The sequence below is a fragment of the Salvelinus namaycush genome, chromosome 19 (assembly GCF_016432855.1).
Source record: "Salvelinus namaycush isolate Seneca chromosome 19, SaNama_1.0, whole genome shotgun sequence".
In the NCBI taxonomy this organism is placed as follows: domain Eukaryota; kingdom Metazoa; phylum Chordata; class Actinopteri; order Salmoniformes; family Salmonidae; genus Salvelinus; species Salvelinus namaycush.
Window position 1 is genome coordinate 43,705,399 of NC_052325.1, and position 23,891 is coordinate 43,729,289.

Genomic DNA, 23,891 nt, shown 5'->3' on the forward strand with positions numbered 1-23,891 from the left:
GAATTTTCCAAGATGTTTAAAGGCACAGTCAACTTAGTTTATGTAAACTTCTGATCAACTGGAATTGTGATACAGTGAATTATAAGTGAAATAATCTGTCTGTAAACAATTGTTGGAAAAATGACTTGTGTCATCCACAAAGTAGATGTCCTAACCGACTTGCCAAAACTAGAGTTTGTTAACAAGACATTTGTGGAGTGGTTGAAAAACGAGTTTCAATGACTCCAACCTAAGTGTATTTAAACTTCCGACTTCAACTGTACATATATACACACATACACACACACATATATATATATATATATATATATATATATATATATATACATATACACACCACCAAAAACGGGGATTTGGCAAGTGAGAGGGCAAAGGGACATGTGCTGGCCACAGGTTTACTCCTATCTGTGCACGTGCATGCCGCAGGCTCACTGTAACAAAGATGTGACAATTACTGATGTTCCATCAAACACGAATGATTTGACGGGTTATGACAAGTTCATGGCATTGATGAAGATTGAGCTGCCCCGTGACAAGAGTATACTGTAGAGGGGGATGGGAGTGTAACCACCAGGGGAAAAGTCAGACCTAATGAAATGAAACTTCTGCCAAGAAACAGGAACAACCAGTTAGAGGCGAGGGCATAAGTCATCATAACATCTTCTATTACTCAGACACAGACTAAGCTTCGTCCTGGACTAGCAGGCTTGCACATTGGAAAATCTTCTTTGAATGTTTTTCAGACATTACCATGAATAGTGTAATATAACTTGTTGGTGGATATGACGTGTGGCACTGGCACCTCCATAAAAACTTGTTAGAGATCACGGCTCTGCTTGCTATTATGCTAGCATATACTATAATTATTTACCTATATCATGACCATGTAATATTGTTTTAACACTTTGACACCCTGTGTCATAACCTGTCATAATATGGTCATAACACGGTCACAACCCATACATTTACACCTGTGTACATTTTATGGCTGGTTTTGACACCTACAGAAGTGTCAAAACCCACATTTAGTCAAATTATTTTTTTCCCTGCCAAGAAGTTCCCTTTTGTTTGAAAGTTTGTTTCTTTAATCCTTTGTTGTAAATAATTATTTAGTCATGTTTTTTTCCCCATCACATTTTAAATAACTTGTAGAAAAAAACACTCCATGACACTGCCATGAAGCATTATTACCATCCTGTATCACTTTACTTGGATTAAGTTAATACACTATGAAATGGTCAACCTTTATGACCATCATAATCATGTAAGTCAGATAGGTCTATCACATGCCATTATATCAGTAAAAAAAAAAGGGTGTCTTGTCCCGCACCTGAAATCTGCTCCCGTGCTCATCCCAGTATCAGCAACAGCATTTGGGTAGGTGCATGTCTGACATCAATGTGTGCGCAATTACAATGATCATTTACAGTTGAAGTCAGAAGTTTACATACACCTTAGCCAAATACATTTAAACTCAGTTTTTCACAATTCCTGACATTTAATCATAGTAAAAATTCCCTGTCTTAGGTCAGTTAGGATCACCACTTTATTTTAAGAATGTGAAATGTCAGAATAATAAAAGAGAGAATTATTTATTTCAGCTTTTTTGTCTTTCATCACATTCCCAGTGGGTCAGAAGTTTACATACACTCAATTAGTATTTGGTAGCATTGCCTTTAAATTGTTCAACTTGGGTTAAACGTTACGGGTAGCCTTCCACAAGCTTCCCACAATAAGTTAGGTGAATTTTGACCCATTCCTCCTGACAGAGCTGGTGTAACTGAGTCAGGTTTGTAGGCCTCCTTGCTCACGCACGCTTTTTTAGTTCTGCCCACAAATTTTCTATGGGATTGAGGTCAGGGCTTTGTAATGGCCACTCCATTACCTTGACTTTGTTGTCCTTAAGCCATTTTGCCACAACTTTGGAAGTATGCTTGGGGTCATTGTCCATTTGGAAGACTCATTTGCGACCAAGCTTTAACTTCCTGACTGATGTCTTGAGATGTTGCTTCAATATATCCACATCATCTATTTTGTGAATTGCAATAGTCCCTCCTGTAGCAAAGCACACTCACAACATGATGCTGCCACCCCCGTGCTTCACAGTTGGGATGGTGTTCTTCGGCTTGCAAGCATCCCCTTTTTTCCTCCAAACATAATGATGGTCATTATGGCCAAACAGTTATATTTTGGTTTCATCAGACCAGAGGACATTTCTCCAAAAATTACAATCTTTGTCCCTATGTGCAGTTGCAAACGGTAGTCTGGCTTTTTTATGGCGGTTTTGGAGCAGTGGCTTCTTCCTTGCTGAGCTACCTTTCAGGTTATGTCGATATAGGACTAGTTTTACTGTGGATATAGATACTTTTGTACCTGTTTCTTCCAGCATCTTCACAGGGTCCTTTGCTGTTGTTCTGGGATTGATTTGCACTTTTCACATCAGAGCACGTTCATCTCTAGTAGGAGACAGAACGCGTCTCCTTCCTGAGCGATATGATGGCTGCGTGGTCCCATGGTGTTTATAATTGCGTACTATTGTTTGTACAGATGAACGTGGTACCTTCAGGCGTTTGGAAATTGCTCCCAAGGATGAACCAAACTCGTGGAGGTCGACAATTGTTTTCAGAGGTCTTGGCTGATTTCTTTTGATTTTCCCATGATGTCAAGCAGAGGCACTGAGTTTGAAGGTAGGCCTTGAAATACATCCACAGGAACACCTCCAATTAACTCAAATTATAGAATTTAGCCTATCAGAAGCTTCTAAAGCCATGACATCATTTTCTGGAATTTTCCAAGATGTTTAAAGGCACAGTCAATTTAGTGTATGTAATCTTCTGACCCACTGGAATTGTGACAGTGAATTGAGTGAAATAATCTGTCTGTAAATAATTATTGGAAAATGTATTGGTGTCATGCTCGAAGTAGATGTCCTAACAGACTTGCCAAAACTATAGTTTGTTATTAATAAATTTGTGGAGTGGTTGAAAAACAAGTTTTAATGACTCCAACCTAAGTGTATGTAAACTTCCGACATCAACTGTTACATGGACAACTAAAAAACATTGTTGAATTTTAGGCTATGGTGTAATGCAATGTTTTGCCTTGTGTGGTAGGTTTTGTGGATTGACACTTACGTAGGTGTCATAACCAGCCATAAATTGTAATACGTGTCATAACGTCTAAATACATGCTTCATGACAGTATTACGACTATATAACAGGTTGACAAGTTACTGTATGTCAGCTGTTATGAAATGTTATAACCATGTCATAACGTGTTGAGACGCTGGGTGTCAAGTGTTCGCAATATTATTTCGCACAACTGGACTACTGTCTTCAGACTGGTTCAGACCCATATATTCACTACACCACCTATATTAAACCTGTGCTTGAATACACCGCCCCCATGTGGAACTTATGTCACTACATCCACTTGCTCGGGATCTCTTCAATGGTGATCAGTTCCTCAAATTACACAAATGTTTTTTTGTTCTGGAAATTGGTTGCAATACCCTACCTATAATTATAAAATACGATGGTTGCAACGCTCTGAAATGCTGTGTGCCAACAACAGTGTGGGTGTATATAAACGTTTTAATTAGCCAGTAAAGTAGAAGGATGAAAATAATGGAAATACATTTATCAATGTACAGTTCTGCATAAGTAAATCAAAGACAGCCCATGGTAAAATCCACATCTGCTGTGAGTAAAGGACTGCAGGGGCTGTCTCGACAGTTATTAGCCCACAGAGAGTCCTGTCACTACAGATACAAAGTACCTGTCCAGAAAGACAGGTGGAGGCATTGAAGCAGAAATTGGGCCTCCTACAGGTAGCAAGAGACTGTTCTAACACATACAAATAGGGAGTGAGACACGATGCCCATTACAGGGTCTCTAGATAAGATAGAGAGCGAGAGGGGAGTGCGTCCAGGTCAGGAAGCCATTTTGTAGTGGCCCCCCAAGGACCGCAGGTCAGCGTGAGAATTGCCTCTTGTCCCCATTGCCTCTGTTGACATGCTTGAAGATTTTGGCTTTATGAGCGGGCTTGCCCTTCTGGTAGCCGAAGCCGCCGCCTCCACCCCTCTTTGTCATCTTCAGTCCTCCTTTGCTGTGAACGTCTGGAGGAATGCTGGGTTAAGGGAAACACTGTACTGCACTGAATTGACCAATTGAGAAGGCTTTTATCGTTACGACCTGGTGGGTGGGTGGGGGGGGGGGGGGGGGGGGCAGAGGGATGGAATAGGGATGGAACTGAGTGATGGAACAGACATTGACAAACAAAGTATGCAACCCTTCAGAAACGACATTGGTGAAAATATGCCCAGGCACTTGGACGTAGAAAAGGATACTGAGGTCGACGTAGGGAGGCACATTAAAGCCGAAAGACTGTGCCACCATGGGGAGGTTGAGCGTGTTGACACTGTAGATCGTTTTGAGGGAATGAGAGTCGTACGCCCGCACGTAGGACTTGTAGGCCTCCTGGGCTGACTTGTGCAGGTAGTAGTTCTTCTCAATCAGCTTATTCAGCTGCAAAAAACAAATTGAGAAAACTGAGATTTCAAGGCTTGTCAGATAATTGCATACACTCCACTGCGTATTTATTTGGACAGTGAAGCTAAAACTTTATATTTGGTTCTATACCACAGCATTTTGGAATAGAGATCAAATGTTTATATGAGGCGACAGTATAGAATGTCAACTTTTATTCGAGGGCATTTTCAAATAGTGCTTTCAGAAAGTATTCATACCCCTGAACTTATTCTACATTTTGTTGTGTTACAGTTCAAAATGGATTTAATATAAAAACAATTGTCCCCATCTACACACAAACTTTGAAAACTTTGCACACCTGGATTGTAAAATACTTGCTAATTATTATTTTTAAATTCTTCAAGCTCTGAAGTTGATTGTTGATAATTGCTAGACAGCCATTTTCAAGTCTTGCCATAGATTTAAGCTGATTTAAGTCAACTGTAAAAATTCTATGTAATTCCAGTGTAGATTTTGCCTTGTGTTCAAGGTTATTGTCTGCTGAAATGTGAATTTGTCTCGCAGTGGCTGTTGGAAAGCAGACTGAACATGGTTTTCCTCTAGGATTTTGCCTGTGCTTATAGCTGCATTCCGTTTCTTTTTATCCTAACAAACTCCCTAGTACTTGCCGATTACGAGCATACCCACAACATGATGCAGCCACTACCATGCTTGAAAATATGAAGAGTGGTACTCAGTGATGTGTGGGATTCACCCCAAACATAACACTTTGTATTCAGGACAAAACGTGAATTTCTTTGCCACATATTTTTGCAGTACTGTTTAAGTGCCTTGTTGCAAACAGGATGCATGTTTTGTAATATTTTTTTTCCTGTACAGGCTTCCTTTTCACTCTGTAATTTAGGTTAGTATTGTGGAGTAACTACAATATTGTTGATCCACCCTCAGTTCTCATATCACAACCATTAAAACTCTGTTTTAAAATCACCATTGGCCCTGAGCAGTTTCCTTCCTCTCTGGCAACAGAGCTAAAGACACCTGTATCTTTGTAGTGACTGGCTGTATTGATACACCATCCAAAGTATAATTAATAACTTCACCATGCTCAAATGGCTATTAAGTGCCTGTGCATTTTTTTTTATACTACCAATTGGTGCCCTTGGTTTCTCCCCCCCTGGTTTTTGTAGTTGATTCTGTGCTTGACAATCACAACTCGATTGAGGGACCTTACAGATAATTCTGTGTGTGGGGTGCAGAGATGGGTAGTCATTCAAAAATCATGTTAATCACTATTATTGAACACGGAATGAGTCCATGCAACTTATGAGATGTGTTAAGCACATTTTTATACCTGGAATTATTTTGCTTGCTATACCAAGACTCAAGACATTTCAGCGGTAAATGTATTAATTAAAAAAATGTTCTACAAACAAATTTCCACTGACATTATGGGGTATTGTGAGTAGATCTGTGATAAAATCTAAATCATTTAAAATTCAGGCTGTAACAAAATGTGGAAAAAGTAAAGGGGCGTGAATAATTTCTGAAGGCACTGTATATGTTCAACTTTTTTAGAAATGAAAGCACAATGTATCTAGTCCCCTCATTTGTGTATCGAAGTGGTCAAAAGTTTAGTATTCGGTCCCATATTCCTAGCAACGCAATGACTACATCAAGCGTGGATACAAACTTGTTAGATGCATTTGCAGTTTGTTTTGGTCGTGTGATTATCAATTTAATCCATTTTGAATTCTGGCTGTAACACAAAACGTGGAATAAGGGGTATGAAAACATTCTGAAGGCATGTATATGTATATAAGACTGTATATAAAAATACCCTCAAATAAAAGATGATATTCTTTACTGTCGCCTCAAAACATTTGATCTCCAATCCAAAAATGCTTGAGTATAGAGCCAAATAAATGTTTAGGTTCCTTGAGTTGTTTATTATTATTATTACCAGATCAACGAATTAGCCGTTGCAGTCCACATGTGACAGATGTAATGTCAGTTAACTCTGATTCACATGCAGAAATAAAATGTGGATGAATATCTCACCTGACCCTGGATATCAGAGATCTTTGCCCAAGAGAATTCAAACTCACTCAAAGGAACCTGAGGCGAGATGAAAACACAATCTAAAATGTCAGTTTATAACATATCACTGCTGAAAGACTTAATCTTTTGCATGTTTTTATTGGTTTTGCTGGGTTGAGGTAAGGTCAGAGATGGTTGGGTTAGGGTCTTACCTTGGCTTGTTTGAGGAAGCGCAGGAAGCCCAGCTCCTCCGGCCTGAGGATTAGGAGGGCGTGGCCTATGCCGTTGATCCCGCGAGCCGTTCTGCCCACCCTGTGGATGTATTCCTAGGAAAAGAGGGAAGAAATTAGGAAGAGGGAAAACAACGTGAATGCTTCGGCTAGAGATGCCTAGAGGCTATATTTCTGGCTAGTGTCAAAGCTGCATGAAACAGTGTCTCAAACGTCACTAGGTACCTTGGGGTCATCTGGGGGGTCATATTGGACAATCCAGTCCACCTCAGGGATGTCCAGGCCTCTGGCCGCCACGTCTGTACACAGCAGGATGCCTGAGTCGGCGTTACAGAACTGGAAGAAGGTGGTGGTACGCTTGGTCTGCTTTTGTTTCCCCTGAGAGATCAAAGCAAAAGGAGATAACACGTCAGCCACAGACAGCATTGACCACAGAGGATGCATGCTTCGGTTCGGTTGGCTCGACGAACTGAACGTGCATGCTAGCATACTCCCTTAAAAAGACCATCGCACTGCTAGCCGTGCCACTAGAGATTCTGGGTTCGAGTCCAGGCTCTGTCGCAGCCGGCCGCGACCGGGAGACCCATGGGACAATTGGCCCAACATCGTTAGGGGAGGGTTTGGCTGGCAGGGATGCCCTGCCCCATCACGCACTAGCGACTCCTGCGGCGGGCCGGGCGCACGCATGCTGACACAGTCGCCAAGTGTACGGCGTTTCCTCCGACACATTGGTGCGGCTGGCTTCCAGGTTAAGTGGGCATTGCGTCAAGAAGCAGTGCAGCTTGGCTAGGTTGTGTTTCGGAAAATGCATGGCTATCGACCTTTGCCTCTCCCGAGTCCGTACGGGAGTTGCAGCGATGAGACAAGACTAACTACCAATTGAATACCACGAAATCGGGGAGGAAAAGGGAAAAAATAAAAAAAATAAAAGACCATCGCTTGAAAAATTAGATAAAGCGGCAATAGTAATGTTTGTCCTTGAGACACCGTAGCCAAAACAGTCCGAATTAATCTAACTCAAGAAATCTGTCATTGATTGACATTTTTGCCAAGCATATTACAGCATATTACAGTACATGTTAATGTTTAACGTCACAGCACAATATTTGGCCATATCATATTATAGCACATATCAATGTGCTATAATGGTTTAAGGCCTTTAGACCCAATTGTGGAAATACCAGTCATCTCTGCGGCAGACAAATGAGAGAGAATGCCTTGTGGAGTCAGACTGGGGTTCACTGTAGCAAAGCTCAAATTGAGTCAGATAATAGCCTGAAAAATGCTGACAGAGTGTAGCCTGCAATATGTTGCTAGTCTTGGAACTACCTTGCTGTTACTCAAGACACAGATGAATTATATTTTAGTTTGGGCCTGTGGTGTATATGGCTTGAGTGTCTTTTAGACTCAAAGGGCTCAGAATAACTTCCTGAGACAAGTGAATAAAGTGAGTTGGGTCATGTTCAGCAGGCACTAAACAGATAGTACCTTCCCGTTTGACGGTTTATCTAAACTTGTCCTATAGAACACACATTTTTGGTTTCTTTTGCAAAACGCTTTGCTATGGTGTGCCCTAATGTTTACAACCCTGAGGGGTATACTACAAAGCTGGATCAAGGAGTTGGCTAAATGTTATAAAATAGATGTGTGTGTATATATATATATATATATATTTTAAAATATAAAGATAAGCATGAAATGAGCATGGCCTAATTGACTCAAGAACCCAACACGCATAATAGTTGAGCTTTCTTAATGACAGAGGTGACAACTCACGTGGATGGCCATGACAGGCAGGTCAATGTAGTTGAGCTTTCTTAATGACAGAGGTGACAACTCACGTGGATGGCCATGACAGGCAGGTCAATGTAGTTGAGCTTTCTTAATGACAGAGGTGACAACTCAAGTGGATGGCCATGACAGGCAGGTCAATGTAGTTGAGCTTTCTTAATGACAGAGGTGACAACTCACGTGGATGGCCATGACAGGCAGGTCAATGTAGTTGAGCTTTCTTAATGACAGAGGTGACAACTCACGTGGATGGCCATGACAGGCAGGTCAATGTAGTTGAGCTTTCTTAATGACAGAGGTGACAACTCACGTGGATGGCCATGACAGGCAGGTCAATGTAGTTGAGCTTTCTTAATGACAGAGGTGACAACTCACGTGGATGGCCATGACAGGCAGGTCAATGTAGTTGAGCTTTCTTAATGACAGAGGTGACAACTCACGTGGATGGCCATGACAGGCAGGTCAATGTAGTTGAGCTTTCTTAATGACAGAGGTGACAACTCATGTGGATGGCCATGACGGGCAGGTCAATGTAGTTGAGCTTTCTTAATGACAGAGGTGACAACTCACGTGGATGGCCATGACAGGCAGGTCAATGTAGTTGAGCTTTCTTAATGACAGAGGTGACAACTCACGTGGATGGCCATGACAGGCAGGTCAATGTAGTTGAGCTTTCTTAATGACAGAGGTGACAACTCACGTGGATGGCCATGACGGGCAGGTCAATGTAGTTGAGCTTTCTTAATGACAGAGGTGACAACTCACGTGGATGGCCATGACGGGCAGGTCAATGTAGTTGAGCTTTCTTAATGACAGAGGTGACAACTCACGTGGATGGCCATGACGGGCAGGTCAATGTAGTTGAGCTTTCTTAATGACAGAGGTGACAACTCACGTGGATGGCCATGACAGGCAGGTCAATGTAGTTGAGCTTTCTTAATGACAGAGGTGACAACTCACGTGGATGGCCATGACAGGCAGGTCAATGTAGTTGAGCTTTCTTAATGACAGAGGTGACAACTCACGTGGATGGCCATGACAGGCAGGTCAATGTAGTTGAGCTTTCTTAATGACAGAGGTGACAACTCACGTGGATGGCCATGACGGGCAGGTCAATGTAGTTGAGCTTTCTTAATGACAGAGGTGACAACTCACGTGGATGGCCATGACAGGCAGGTCAATGTAGTTGAGCTTTCTTAATGACAGAGGTGACAACTCACGTGGATGGCCATGACAGGCAGGTCAATGTAGTTGAGCTTTCTTAATGACAGAGGTGACAACTCACGTGGATGGCCATGACAGGCAGGTCAATGTAGTTGAGCTTTCTTAATGACAGAGGTGACAACTCACGTGGATGGCCATGACGGGCAGGTCAATGTAGTTGAGCTTTCTTAATGACAGAGGTGACAACTCACGTGGATGGCCATGACAGGCAGGTCAATGTAGTTGAGCTTTCTTAATGACAGAGGTGACAACTCACGTGGATGGCCATGACAGGCAGGTCAATGTAGTTGAGCTTTCTTAATGACAGAGGTGACAACTCACGTGGATGGCCATGACAGGCAGGTCAATGTAGTTGAGCTTTCTTAATGACAGAGGTGACAACTCACGTGGATGGCCATGACAGGCAGGTCAATGTAGTTGAGCTTTCTTAATGACAGAGGTGACAACTCACGTGGATGGCCATGACGGGCAGGTCAATGTAGTTGAGCTTTCTTAATGACAGAGGTGACAACTCACGTGGATGGCCATGACAGGCAGGTCAATGTAGTTGAGCAGCTCGTAGTGGAACTTGACCGACATGCAGGAGGAGAAGAACACCATCAGCTTCTTGTTGCGGTTCTTCTTCAGGAAGGTGAAGAGCAGCATGAAGCGCTTCTCTGAGGGACACACCACGTAGCCCTGGCAACCAAGACAATGTTTACATATCAGACCACGCATCCCTGAAGCACCAGAGACAACCCGGAGAACCACATCCCTGTCTGATTCTAACTGATGTGAGGTTTACCTATAACCTTGCCGTGGATGAGACACGGTAAGGTCTCAAACGACCCAATACTCTAACCAAAAACATTAAAGCTTTGCTACTTTCAGATACTTTGAGTCTTGGGACAAGTGACGACTATCCGCTTAACTTAACTAGCTACAACAAGCCGACCCCCTGGCACGTCATGCACGAGTATCGTCACTCTGCAGCAGTGAGTCGTGTTGTTTACCTGCTCCAGGCCGTCCACGGTTGCGTTGTCCTTGTTGTCGTCCACACCCACATAGAGGGGCTCCTTCTTCAGGGAGATACGGGCCAGGTCCTCCACCTTACGGGTCTGGGTAGCTGAGAACAGCATGGTCTGCCTCCGCTCTGAGGAACAATGCACGTTGAACATGTTAAACACTGGGAGATACACAGAGACAAATAGCATCAAACTCCATGGTACAGTATGTGCAAAGACGTTTAAAGCCATGAGGTGGGTACATACTTGGCAGGAGTTTGATGATCTGCTTCAGCTCCTCCTCGAAGCCGACCTCCAGGATACGGTCAGCTTCGTCAATAATCAGACACTGGAGGTTCTTATACATGAAGCCGGCAGTATTCTACAGAGAGCAAGGGGGTGGAGAGAAACCAATGAAAAAAGTCCAGGACTGAACGTGTGCAAAAATCTAGGTCCGACCCCATTTGGTCGACTGGTCCATTATTTGGTCGACAGATTTGTTTTGTCGAGTGGTCGCAAATTAATTGTATTTATTTTATGGCAGACACACTTGTCTGATTCACACCCGTCTCAGTGGACTGATCCATTGTGGAGGCTGCGGAGACGGCACAGTCTAGCACAGGCATCGCAAGCAATTTGATAACATTTTGGAAATAAGTGAAATTGCATTGGTTTTCCATAAATGGCTACTGCTTTGGACCTGACACCGTTTGAGAGTATTCCTTTGGTCTACAGTATGTGAAGATGTGTCTTTGGTATAATTAAAAAATGTTGAGTCAAGGAGGGGCTGTGTGGCTAAGATGCACAAGGCGTGTCTCTCCCCAGAATGTGCTCTCCTGACAGTTTTTGCACATTCATTGTTTCATAACTTCATTGTATGAATTGTTTGAGTGTTAGTGTCTATCAATTCCCCATTACTTATATATCACCAGTCGTACATTTACTGTTAATCCCCATCATTTTTAATCTACAATGTTTGTTGGTTATGGTAAGTACTGTTAATGCATTCAATATACTATTACAGTCGTTTACCGTTCTCATTGTTGGAGTGGACACGTTATTTGCTCAAAACTTATTTAATTTCGGAGTCTTGTCAATTTATTAATCGTCTTTTGTTTGGAGAGCTCCTGTCAATGTTGAGTAAGAACGCACAACTGACTACGCGTCGGAGTAGGCGACCTGGCCTGTGAGCAAACGTAGAAATGTACCCATTTGGGGACGTCTGATAGTATTTCTGATTGTCGTCACTCACCACCAAAGTGGAGCTTCTCAAAAAGCAAGTTAGCAAAGTCTGTTTTTACTTGCATTGAATGACAATTAGGGCTGCCCGACAATTTGTGTGTGTGTGTTGTGGACCGAGTGTGATTTGTTCTTTCGACCAATCGATCGGTCAACATTTTAAAATGTGTATTTTTCCATATATAGACACACCCTATGTTTGAATAAAATAAACGATATGTAGGCGACTGAACTTGACTGAAAACTTTTAATCGCAGTGCTTAAAGTAAGAAATCATTGAAGAGGGAGCAGAGATCAATACAGCCTAATCAGAAAGGAAAAAAAAAAAAAAACTGTCCCGGACCATCCTCCTCCCGCTGCTGGCCTTCGCAGATTCTGCCATTACGCTCCTGAAGTTTCCGTCAATCTTTTCCAATTGGAGTGCCAAGTTATTGTACCATTACTACTAATCTGCGTGCCAGTTACAATTTTCATGGAACAGTTTGATTTATAATAAAGCCTTCATATCTCAAAATCAATGTCACGTGGTTCATCAAAATTCCATCTTAAAGTAACTTATATTGCTATTGCCAACTCTATGCGCTGCATGAGGCAAATGGTCACACCAGATACTGACTGGTTTTCTGATCCACGCCCTACATTGTTTTTTTGGGGGGGGGGTCTGATCAACAGATGCATATCTGTATTCCCAGTCATGCGAAATCCATAGATTAGGGCCTAATGAATTTATTTCAATTGACCGATTTCCTTATATGAACTAACACAGTAAAACCTTGAAAGGGTTGCGTTTATATATATTTTTTCAGTGTACAATCTGATCCTTAGTCAACATTGCGGTGCTCAGAGGTTACCTGGTCCCAACTTTGATATATATGAATACAGTTACTGTTCTTATCACCATGGTTACCTGGAGGTGGTCAAGCAGTCTGCCGGGCGTGGCCACCAGGATGTTGACGCCATTGGCCAGCCTCTGGGCCTCGGCCGTGCGGTTGCTGCCGCCCATGATCAGGCCGAAGGTGTGCACATGGTGGGTCATCAGCTCCTTCATCACGCCGTACGTCTGCATGGCCAACTCGCGCGTTGGGGACAAGATCACCACGCCTGTACCTTAGGATAGTGGGGAGCAGAGCTGCGTCTCAGGCACATTTCAGTTCAGTTCCAAGGCCCTTTCTTTAGAGTCTAGACCCTACACCATTGATGTTAACAGAGCTAGTAAGACCGGATGGGTGAAAGGTAATGAGGGAAATTGTGCCTAGTCTACTGGAGAGTTGAGTCAAAAACATTGCCATATTTCTTACTCCTACCCAGTCCTTTCATATCTGAACACCCAGAAAAGGTGTCTACACACTCCACGGAGACAATAGATACAGCGCAGTGCTGAAATTTTGTTTTTAGTCACAAAAGGGGCGGCTCCTTGTAATATGCTTCGCCATTCAACATACTTTTGCGCTACCTGAAAATTTAAAAGTGCCTTATTCCTTGCGGAGCCGTCGCTCGGTTCCTTGATCTGATCAACAGGCTACGCATGAAAGTAGCATTGATAACCAATTATAACCTCAGCAACTGTTCAAACAAGCAACCAAACATTGTAGCCTTATTAGAATCCACCCCAAAAGGTATTTTGGTGTGAAGTAATAACTACTACTACACGGTAAAAACAGCTGATAGCCAAGTGCCTTCTCTATTTTTAGCTGATATGGGAGCGAATACATTGAAGATGCATATTAAATTGGGATAATGTTTTAAGTTACACAGGCGAGTAGGCGAAAAAAATATCTGCTAGGACTAATTATTTCACATGGGTGACATGTGGGATGCTAAGTAACCTACACCTTACTGACAGGCACAAAACATGGTCATGTAAATCAAACATTAACTTTCATTACATGTAGGCCTAGCTATTATTTAAATATGCACTTAGTTCTTTTCGATTTAGCTTACAGCTGTGATGATGTTTTCAACAGAAAAATCTCTGCCATCACCCCCTTGTGAACTTTGCTGTTTGGGAGAAACGCATGGACCGGCGAGGTATCATGTTACCAAAATGTGTCCACTGCTCCAAAATTCCATAGATATCGATATATGCACGTGAAGCTTGTAGCATTATGATGCAGAATGTTTAGAACATTAAACCAATATAGACGGTTGAAGCAATCTACTAATCTTACCATTTCTGGGCATGAACTTAAGTTTGTAGATGAGCTCGATGGAGGGGATGAGGAAGGCCAGAGTTTTACCACTGCCAGTCTTAGCAGCAGCCAGGATATCTCTAGAAGAGTCAAAATATATATAAAAGGGAGTCATCTATCAAGTCAAAACAATATTAGCCTACTCAGTCCTTTATCAGTCCCGTAGGGCTGATTCTAGGATGCAAGTCACCAACTTTAGGTGGTCCTGCATGGATTTTTACAGAGCTCTGCTTTAGACATGCAGTGATACATGAACAGGTGGTGATTCCGCCTAACATGAAACTTGGGAGATAAACTGTAGGCGTACCTTCCCTCCAGTAGGGGCTGTATGCTTTTGTGTTGGATCTCAGTCATGTGCTCAAAGCCCATCTCCTTCACACCCTTCAGAGTGTTCTCACTCACCAGAGGCGCCAGAGAGGCAAACAGCGTGTCCTCAAACGCACCTGAGATACAGAAACCACAGTTAAGAGTTCCCACCTCTGTGGGTGTTGGCATGGAAGGGCTCTAGTCTAGCACTAACACACAGGGATGGGCACGGTTATTCTAATATCCAAACTGACATTTGTATTCGAATAGGCCTACTTGCGAGAGTAGGTCGATTCATAAAATAAAAATCATAGGCCTAGCTTAACAATGAAAAGGCTTTGTCTCAATTAAATAAAATGATCGATGTGACATTGCTACACACAATGACATTTGAAATGCTCAATTTAATAAAACAAACTTTTGAAAGTAATTTTCAAGACATGCGCCCAATAAAAAGACATAGGCTTCCGTATAGCCTACACAAGTTCCACGCGTTGCGTGTAGATTGTTGGCAATACAGTCAGAGGCACCACGTGAAGTGGGAGATCACTAATCAATGACAAATGGAAGCAAAATTACATAATTAAGTTAGATAAATGAGAAGGCGTAGGCGACAATGAACAACCGACAGGTAGGCTGTGGTTTATTCTGAATGGAATGTTGTAGACAAGGAACGGGGAGCGCAGTCAAATAGCCTAAACTATTCTAGTTGGCTAGCTAACATCTGACTATCTTTGCTAGCTTCTTTACATCGTTTTGATGCAGTAGAGACAGGCACTGCCAGATGGGATGATAGAAAACCTATGCCATTTACAATTTTGTCTAACTAGCGTGAGTCACTTGATACCTTTTCACCCCTCTCCCTCTGGTGTCTCACACCGCTGGCCCCTGCCCAACTTGCTTAAAGTTACAAAAAAACCTAACTTTTATTCTAAATAGTGAAATGATTTTAAATGCCCATCCCTACTAACATAGGACACGGCAAGTAGACTGACTGGGGATTACCTACAGTAAAGGACCATGGTTACCAGGAAGATAAAACACAGACTATTATACATATTTGTATGCTGGCAGAGGCTCAATTGTAAATAGTTCCTGGCCCATATCTAAGACTGAGAAATGATTGCTACACAACATGCACAACTGACAAGGCTAACATTTGGTTGTGTAAAGGCCTCTGATTGACCAATGTCTATGTCATTGAACATGGAATACCTGTCAAGCCAGATGGGAGCTCTGGTTCATCTTCCTCATTTTCCTCAAGCTTCTCTCCTTCCCCATCCTCACTTCCCTCTTCATCATCCTCCCCCTCATCTACCTGTTCAAGAGGCTGTGTGGGTTTTTCTGTGGTCTGATCAGCATCCTCCTCCTTCTTCGCTTTTTTCACACCTACATTAGAAACATTAAATATTCTTTGACATGGACAAGATTCAATAACTTGGGAAACAGACACTTTTAGCCATTTACCCCTTGAATGGTTCAACAACCATTCTAATAAACGACTGAGTGGTACACAACATTACCTGGCTGTTCAGTGGTGTTAAGCTTTCTTTTCTTTTTCTTCTTGACAAAATGTTCTGGGTCCACCTTCGCCGACACATTCTTCTCTTTTTGCTGCTTATTCGTGGGTTTGGCATTCTGTGGCTTTGATATTGCTGTGGCCACCTGACTCCTTTCATCACAACACTCATCTGGAAGTCCGTTTGCGTCGTCTGTGAAAAACGTAAGTCACACAGAATAATACATATATTTTTTAATCACATCAACTAGGCTATCATTCAACGAACTAGCTACGTGGCAGCAAACCTTAGCTAACGGACTAACTGGCAACTTCATTCAAATATAGCCGACATCAATAACGGAAGAGAATTCAACGTCTCAAAACCAACAATGTACAACAATGTTTCGCTTGTGTCTAAGATTAGCAACACATTAAAACAATTAAAAGCAGTACTGTAGTAACTAGCTATAAAAACACCACAAGCTAACTGAATGGAGATCATGTTCATTCACTCGTTACAATCGTTGGTTTAGCTACGTGTATTAACTAAAATACTGTCTTTAATGCGTGATTTCCGATATAGACAACACTGCAGAGACATACTAGCTAGTTAAGGTAGCTAACATAGGCAAAGGCTACTTGGCCTTGCTTCGAGGTGGGCTAGCGCGATAAAGTGTCAATACAACTTGTCGACAATGATTTCAGTACTGGAAAAACAGTTACCATTATCTTCCTCATTTTTCCGTTTCTGAAGTAGCTTTCGCTCTTTGTTCTTTTCGCTTCTTTTCTGGATTTTCTGCCGAAGAAGCCTCATCTGAAGATCTGCCATGATTGCAGCTGAGCACGCACACACGTGGAACTCTTCTTCTTCGCTGGCGTTTATCGGTGATTGGCATCCAACGTTATGGTGCATTACCGCCACCTACTGTACTGGAGTCTGGGCCAGGGATAAACTCAATTTTACCTGCCAGCCCCGTTGCTCTTAATTAAAAAAGAGAACAAAAGTTACCCCTTGACTTATTCCACATTTTTGTTGTGCTACAGCCTGAATTCAAAATCGAATTAATATATGTTTTTCTCAGCCATCAATACACAATACCCCATAATGAGAGTGAAAATGTTTTTAGAAATGTTTGCAAATTTATTGAAAATTAAATACAGAAACATCTCATTTACATAAGTATTCACACAATATTTTGTAGAAGCACCTGGGTAAGCCTCTAAGAGCTTTCAATACCAGGATTGTGCAATATTTCCCCATTCATATTTTAACAATTCTTCAAGGTCTGTCAAAATTGATTGTTGATTATTGCTAGACAACCATTTTCAGGTCTTGCCCACCACCAACAGCAGGTGCCCTTCTTTGCAAGGCTAAAACCTCCCTGGTCTTTGTGGTTGAATCTGTGTTTGAAATTCACTGCTCAACTGAGGGACCTTACAGATAACTATATGTGTGGGTTACAGAGATGAGGTAGTCATTCAAAAATCATGTTAAACACTATTATTGAACACGGAGTGAGTCCATGAAACTTATGTGACTTGTTAAGCAAATTGTTACTCCTGAACTTAAGGGGTTTAATACTTACTGACTCAAGACATTTCAGCTTTTCATATTTTATTCATTCCTAAAAAATTAGACAAACATAATTCCACTTTGACATTATGGGGTACTGTGTGTAGGCCAGTGACAAAAAAATCTGAATTTAATACATTTTAAATTCAGGCTGTAACACAACAAAACGTGGGGGAAATCAAGAGGTGTGAATACTATTTGAAGTTACTGCAACTAGCCTGGCTTGCTGACAATTCTGACAAGTCAAACATTTTACCTTGTTTCTGGTGCATGTATTTCATGACACTCGTTTGCTACAACAAGTGGCAACTTTGTTTCAAAGTTTCATCATGGAATTGTTAAGCGGCACCATAATCGTGGAAACGTTTTCACCTGCACATCACATGTTCTTGATCTTAATGCCCCGTCTTTAGTCAGCTGTTGTACAACACATTCTAAACTAGGTAGTTTTATCTCTGATCTAGGTCAGGGATGGTCAACTCCAATCCTCGGGGGCTTGATTGGTGACCCACTTTTGCCCCAGGCCCAGCTAACACGACTCCAATAATCAACTAATCATGATTTTCAGTTTAGAATGCAATTAGTTTAATCAGGTGTGATAGTTAATTCTATAGACAAAATACTTATGAAATACTATTCTATCTTTCAGCGAAAGGAGGTTACAATAACAATGTCGAAGGTGAAGTATCACCGCATTGAAAACTGTAAAGGACTACACCGAAATCCCAGAACTTCAGGAGAGCAGTGTTTAGAAGACTGGGTTCTCAAATCGGACTACCAAAGAGATTGATCCTGACATCAGATGTCCCAAGCCTTCCTGAAGTGCCACCACCAACAACGGCTGAGCAGCTACAACTTCGAGGAGATGTCGCCACGCAACACAGTGTGCAGTAAGCACACCTTTGAGCTGGGAAGGACCTGAGCTTTTGTTGTCAGACTTGGTCATTCCTGGGAAGTGAGAAAACCTACAGAGTACTCAGAATTATTGATGAAAGAGGTGGCCTACAGCCAAGCATATAAATCATAGAAATAAGGGAAGTTTGTGTGGGCAACAATACTTGTGAATTTTTTTATCATTATTGTACTTTTGGAATGTTTTTTAAATGATTTACGAAACTGTTCTCCCGTCAGACAAAATTAAATGGATCTATTTATATAATGAATATGAATTCGGAGGGCAGAAATTATTAAATATTAAAGCATTAGACCTCTCACTAAAGGCTTCAGTCATACAAAAGTTATACTGAAATCCAAACTGGTTCTCTAGCAAATTAGTAAGAATGTCTCACCCTGTGTTCAAGAAAGGTCTTTTTCCCCTTTATTCAGATTACAACCTCTCACTTTCAGTTATTTGAAAAGGAAATAATTTCCCAAATATTGCTATTTTTAAAACAAGCCATAGAAAGTTGGTTGCAATTTCAGTTTAATCCACCAGAAAAGACAGAACAAATAATACAACAAATATTGTGGTTAAACTCAAATATACTAATTGATAAATAAAACATTATTTTATTTATTTTTTAACAAAGGTATAATCTTCGTAAATGATATCATAAATACGACTGGTGGAGTTATGTCACACATGTAGTTAACAAAAATATATGGAAATGTCTGCTCTACTCAAAATTACAACCAACCAATTGCGGCATTACCACAAAAATGGAAGTGGAAAATGGAAGGGGGAGTAAGTAAGGAGCTTGTCTGTCGGGCCTGAATTAAAGACCATAACTGGTTAAAGAAAATTCTGATAAAAAAAAAAAAGTATAGCAGTTTAATTTAAGGACCAAAAAATTGACAGCCGTGCCATATAGATTGTAAAATAGTTGGGAAGAGATTTTTGAAGTACCGATTCCATGGCACATGGTTAATGAACTGATATGCAAAACCGGTGTCCGGTGTTGTGCCGAAAATCTCCCCCCTGCCAGAATCTCCCCCCTTCGCGTGAATGCGCACGTACTCAATTCTTAATTGCTGCGACTTGCTTGCTAGTTGAGATTTACATACACTCAATTAGTATTTGGTAGCATTGCCTTTAAAATGTTTAATTTGGGTCAAACATTTTGGCTAGTCTTCCACAAGCTTCCCACAATAAGTTGGGTGAATTTTGGCCCATTCCTTCTGACAGAGCTGGTGTAACCGAGTCTGGTTTTTAGGCATCCTTGCTCGCACACACTGTTTCAGTACTGCCCACAAATGTTCTATAGGATTGAGGTCAGGGCATTGGATGGCCACTCCAATACCTTGACTTTGTTGTCCTTAAGCCATTTTGACACAACTTTGGAAGTATGCTTGGGGTCATTATACATTTGGGAGACCCATTTGCGACCAAGCTTTAACTTCCTGACTGATGTCTTGAGATGTTGCGTCAATATATCCACATAATTTCCCCTCCTCATGATGCCATCTATTTTGTGAAGTGCACAAGTTCCTCCTGCAGCAAAGCACCCCCACAACATGATGCTGCCACCCTTGTTCTTCACGGTTGGGATGGTGTTCTTCGGGTTGCAAGCCTCCCCCTTTTTCCTCCAAACAGTTGCAAACCGTAATCTGGCTTTTTTATGGCGGATTTGGAGCAGTGGCTTCTTCCTTGCTGAGCGGACTTTCAGGTTATGTCAATATAGGACTCGTTTTACTGTTACCTGTTTCCTCCAGCATCTTCACAAGGTCCTTTGGAAGGTCCTTCAGGCGTTTGGAAATTGCTCCCAAGGATGAACCAGACTTGTGGAGGTCTACAATTTTTTTGCTGAGGTCTTGACTTATTTATTTTGATTTTCCCATGATGTCAAGCAAAGAGGCACTGAGTTTGAAGGTGGGCCTTGAAATACATCCACAGGTACACCTCCAATTGACTCAAATGATGTCAATTAGCTTATCAGAAGCTTCTAAAGCCATGACATAATTTTCTGGAATTTCCCAAGCTGTTTAAAGGCACAGTCAACTTAGTGTATGTAAACTTCTGACCCACTGGAATTGTGATACAGTGAATTATAAGTGAAATAATCTGTTAGTAAACAATTGTTGGAAAAATGACTTGTGTCATGCACAAAGTAGATGTCCTAACCGACTTGCCAAAACTAGTTTGTTAACAAGAAATTTGTGGAGTGGTTGAAAAACGAGTTTAAATGACTCCAACCTAAGTGTATGTAAACTTCCGACTTCAACTGTATGTATGTATGTATGTATGTATGTGTATATGTATTTTAACAAAGGTATAATCTTCGTAAATTAAATCATAAATACGACTGGTGGAGATATGTCATACATGCAGCTAACCTGTCCCGCAGGTGTGATGTTCGGATGTACCGATCCTGTGCAGGTGTTGTTACACGTGGTCTGCCACTGCGAGGACGATCAGCTGTCCGTCCTGTCTCCCTGTAGCGCTGTCTTAGGTGTCTCACAGCACGGACATTGCAATTTATTGCCCTGGCCACATCTGTAGTCCTCATGCCTCCTTGCAGCATGCCTAAGGCACGTTCACGCAGATGAGCAGGGACCCTGGGCATTTTTCTTTTGGTGTTTTTCAGAGTGAGTAGAAAGGCCTCTTTAGTGTCCTAAGTTTTCATAACTGTGACCTAACTGTGAGCTGTTAGTGTCTTAACGACCGTTCCACAGGTGCATGTTCATTAATTGTTTATGGTTCATTGAACAAGCATGGGAAACAGTGTTTAAACCCTTTACAATGAAGATCTGTGAAGTTATTTGGATTTTTACAAATTATCTTTGAAAGACAGGGTCCTGAAAAAGGGCCGATTCATTTTTTGCTGAGTTTTTCAATGTTCAAATGGAATTGAGTTATCTTCAATTACCACAGCCACAAAGTCAAAATTGTGTACACTGGGTTTCCACTAGATAACACAGCCACAAAGTCTCAGAGCGGATGTTGATGCCATGTCAACCAAGCAGCAACAACCAATGAGAGCTGGAGTTTCTGGGATAGCGTGTTCAAATCTTGAAAGAAAACTGCATTCTTGTCAGAGGGCTCTCCAAAAACACCTGTACACACATAGTTATGCAGTGGAGGTTTAAAGGCCCAATACAGCCGTTTTTATATCAAAAACAAACCATTTCTGGGTAACAATTAAGCACCTTACTGTAATACATTTCCATTAAAATAGGCAAAAGTAGCTTTTTAGCAAGAAACTATTTATCAACCAATAATTTTGCTAGGACACCATGGAAAGCCGAAACTCCCACCCTAGCAAACCTGCTGATTAGAAGGTCCTGTGTAGATTGTATTTTCAACCAGAAACTATCAGGAAATAACACCCCCCCCCCCTCCAAATATGCACACTTTTGCAGTGTTACTTTAATCAGTTGTAAAATATGATATAAAACACAGGAAAAAACTAATTTTGACTGCACTTGGCCTTTAAACATAATCTGTGATGTATGTTTAGTGTTTAACCATTGATATGTTTGACTCCATTGTTTTTCAAACCTCTCCTTGGGGACCCCCAGATGTTTCACAAATTGTGTTGTTGCTCTGAACTAGCACACCTGATTCACCTAGTTAAGGGCTTGATGATTAGTTGACAAGTTGAATCAGGTGTGCTATCTCTGGAATGGCTGGGGGTCCCCGAGGAGACTTTTGAAAAAGGCTGTTCTACTTCAGCTAATGCTGAAATGTTTATCGTCTACCAACGGTATGTCCATCTTTTTTTGAAAAATTCCACTGGTCAAAATATACATAATGTATAAAGTACTGTATAAATAGTCCTCAATTTAGATTAGACCCTGCAAAAATACTTTACTAATGATTAGTAAATGGTTTATGAGGATATATATTAAACATTTTCTTACTTTAAAAGTGGTTATACATTTGTGAATAACTATCTTACTAACATTTACACATGTGGGAATAATGATTAATACATTATGAATAAACTATTTACTAATTCATTATAATGCTTTATTACAAGGTGATATTTTTATTTGTGTTACCATAACTTTTAGTTTTTCAGAAAGATACGCTTAAAATGGGCATGGTTTAATTCACTCAACAACCAAAAACATCAACAGTTATTTCTGGTTGTTTATTGAAGTTAGCTGAATGTTTTTACGGATTTGTTTCTCTGGTTTGAGGGGGTCTTGTGTGAAGCCTGGTCTTGGGGAACATCAGGAGGAGGCCAGAGTCAGAGGAGCGTAGGGAGCAGCCAGATCAGCCAGGTCAGTGGTAGCTGTGGGAGGTAGGAGGGGGGCCGAGTCATGTAGGGTCTTGAAAGTGTGAAGTTGAACTTTGAAGTTTATCCTCTCCTTCATTGGGAGCCAATGAATGTCCTGGAGGATTTAATACAGTACACTACTGGGAAATATCCGGTTTTTGTTTTCATACAATGAAATGTTCATAGTTACTATTTATTAAGAGCTTTAGTAATATTACCACTACATTGCAAACATTTTGTACAAGCCCAATTACTATCTACTTCAGTTCAACAAACACATGGGGGCAGCAAACCTTTATTGTCGGGGAGCTGGCCAGTGAAATGCATTCTCCTTACCATTGAACCTCATATTGAAAGGATCACTGATTTGGCAGTGATTTGGGAGGGAGAATTCACATTTTCCACCATTCTACTTTGCACCTATCCAATTACATGTTATCTTGTGGAAGAAAGGAAGGAATAATACAAGAAAAATACAATGACAATGGAATAATTCTCAATTATTTGAACAAATACCTGCTATTACAAAATACTGGAGGCTGTAAACAGATGTGCTAAGCAATTTCTGAGGCAAGATTTCTGATCTTAATGTGTTAACTTTATTTATAAATGTCCCTGTTCGTGATAATACTCAGAAAATAATTTAGGGGTAAATTAAGCAATAAGGCACGGGGGGGTGTGGTATATGGCCAATATATCACGGCTAAGGGCTGTTCTTAGGCACGAGGTTCCTTATTGCTTAATTATACCCCAAATGTTTATAATACTATACACATACATAAATAATGTACTGTACAGTGTCTTCAGAAAGTATTCATTCCCATTGACTTATTACACATTTTGTTGTGTTACAGCCTAAATTCAAAATTGATTAAATAGATTATTTTCTCACACCCGTCTACACAAAATACCCCATGAAGACAAAGTGAAAACAGGTTTTTAGAAGATTTTGCTAATTTATTAAAAATGAAATACAGAAATGCCTAATTTACATAAGTATTCACACAGCGATTACAGCTGTGAGTCTTTCTGGGTAAGACGAAGAGCTTACCACACCTGGATTGTACAATATTATTCTTTAAAAAATTCTTCAAGCTCTGTCAAGTCGGTTGATGAGCATTGCTAAACAGTCATTTTCAAGTCTTGCCACAGATTTTCAAGACGAT

The 23,891-nt window shown here is 41.1% G+C and overlaps 1 protein-coding gene across 1 annotated transcript; it reads right to left on the bottom strand.

The window, feature by feature from the left end:
- Window positions 1-3,575: 3,575 nt before the first annotated feature.
- On the bottom strand, window positions 3,576-16,848 carry LOC120064462 (ATP-dependent RNA helicase DDX18-like). Its single transcript, XM_039015051.1, has 14 exons — window positions 16,714-16,848; window positions 16,013-16,201; window positions 15,705-15,878; window positions 14,491-14,626; window positions 14,163-14,263; window positions 12,902-13,101; window positions 11,023-11,137; window positions 10,765-10,904; window positions 10,289-10,450; window positions 6,983-7,135; window positions 6,740-6,853; window positions 6,549-6,605; window positions 4,349-4,526; window positions 3,576-4,117 (listed from the first exon to the last, which is right to left on the bottom strand). Exons 1-14 carry the CDS (start codon window positions 16,817-16,819, stop codon window positions 3,972-3,974), a joined length of 1,971 nt encoding a protein of 656 aa, XP_038870979.1. The 5' UTR covers window positions 16,820-16,848; the 3' UTR covers window positions 3,576-3,971.
- Window positions 16,849-23,891: the final 7,043 nt, after the last annotated feature.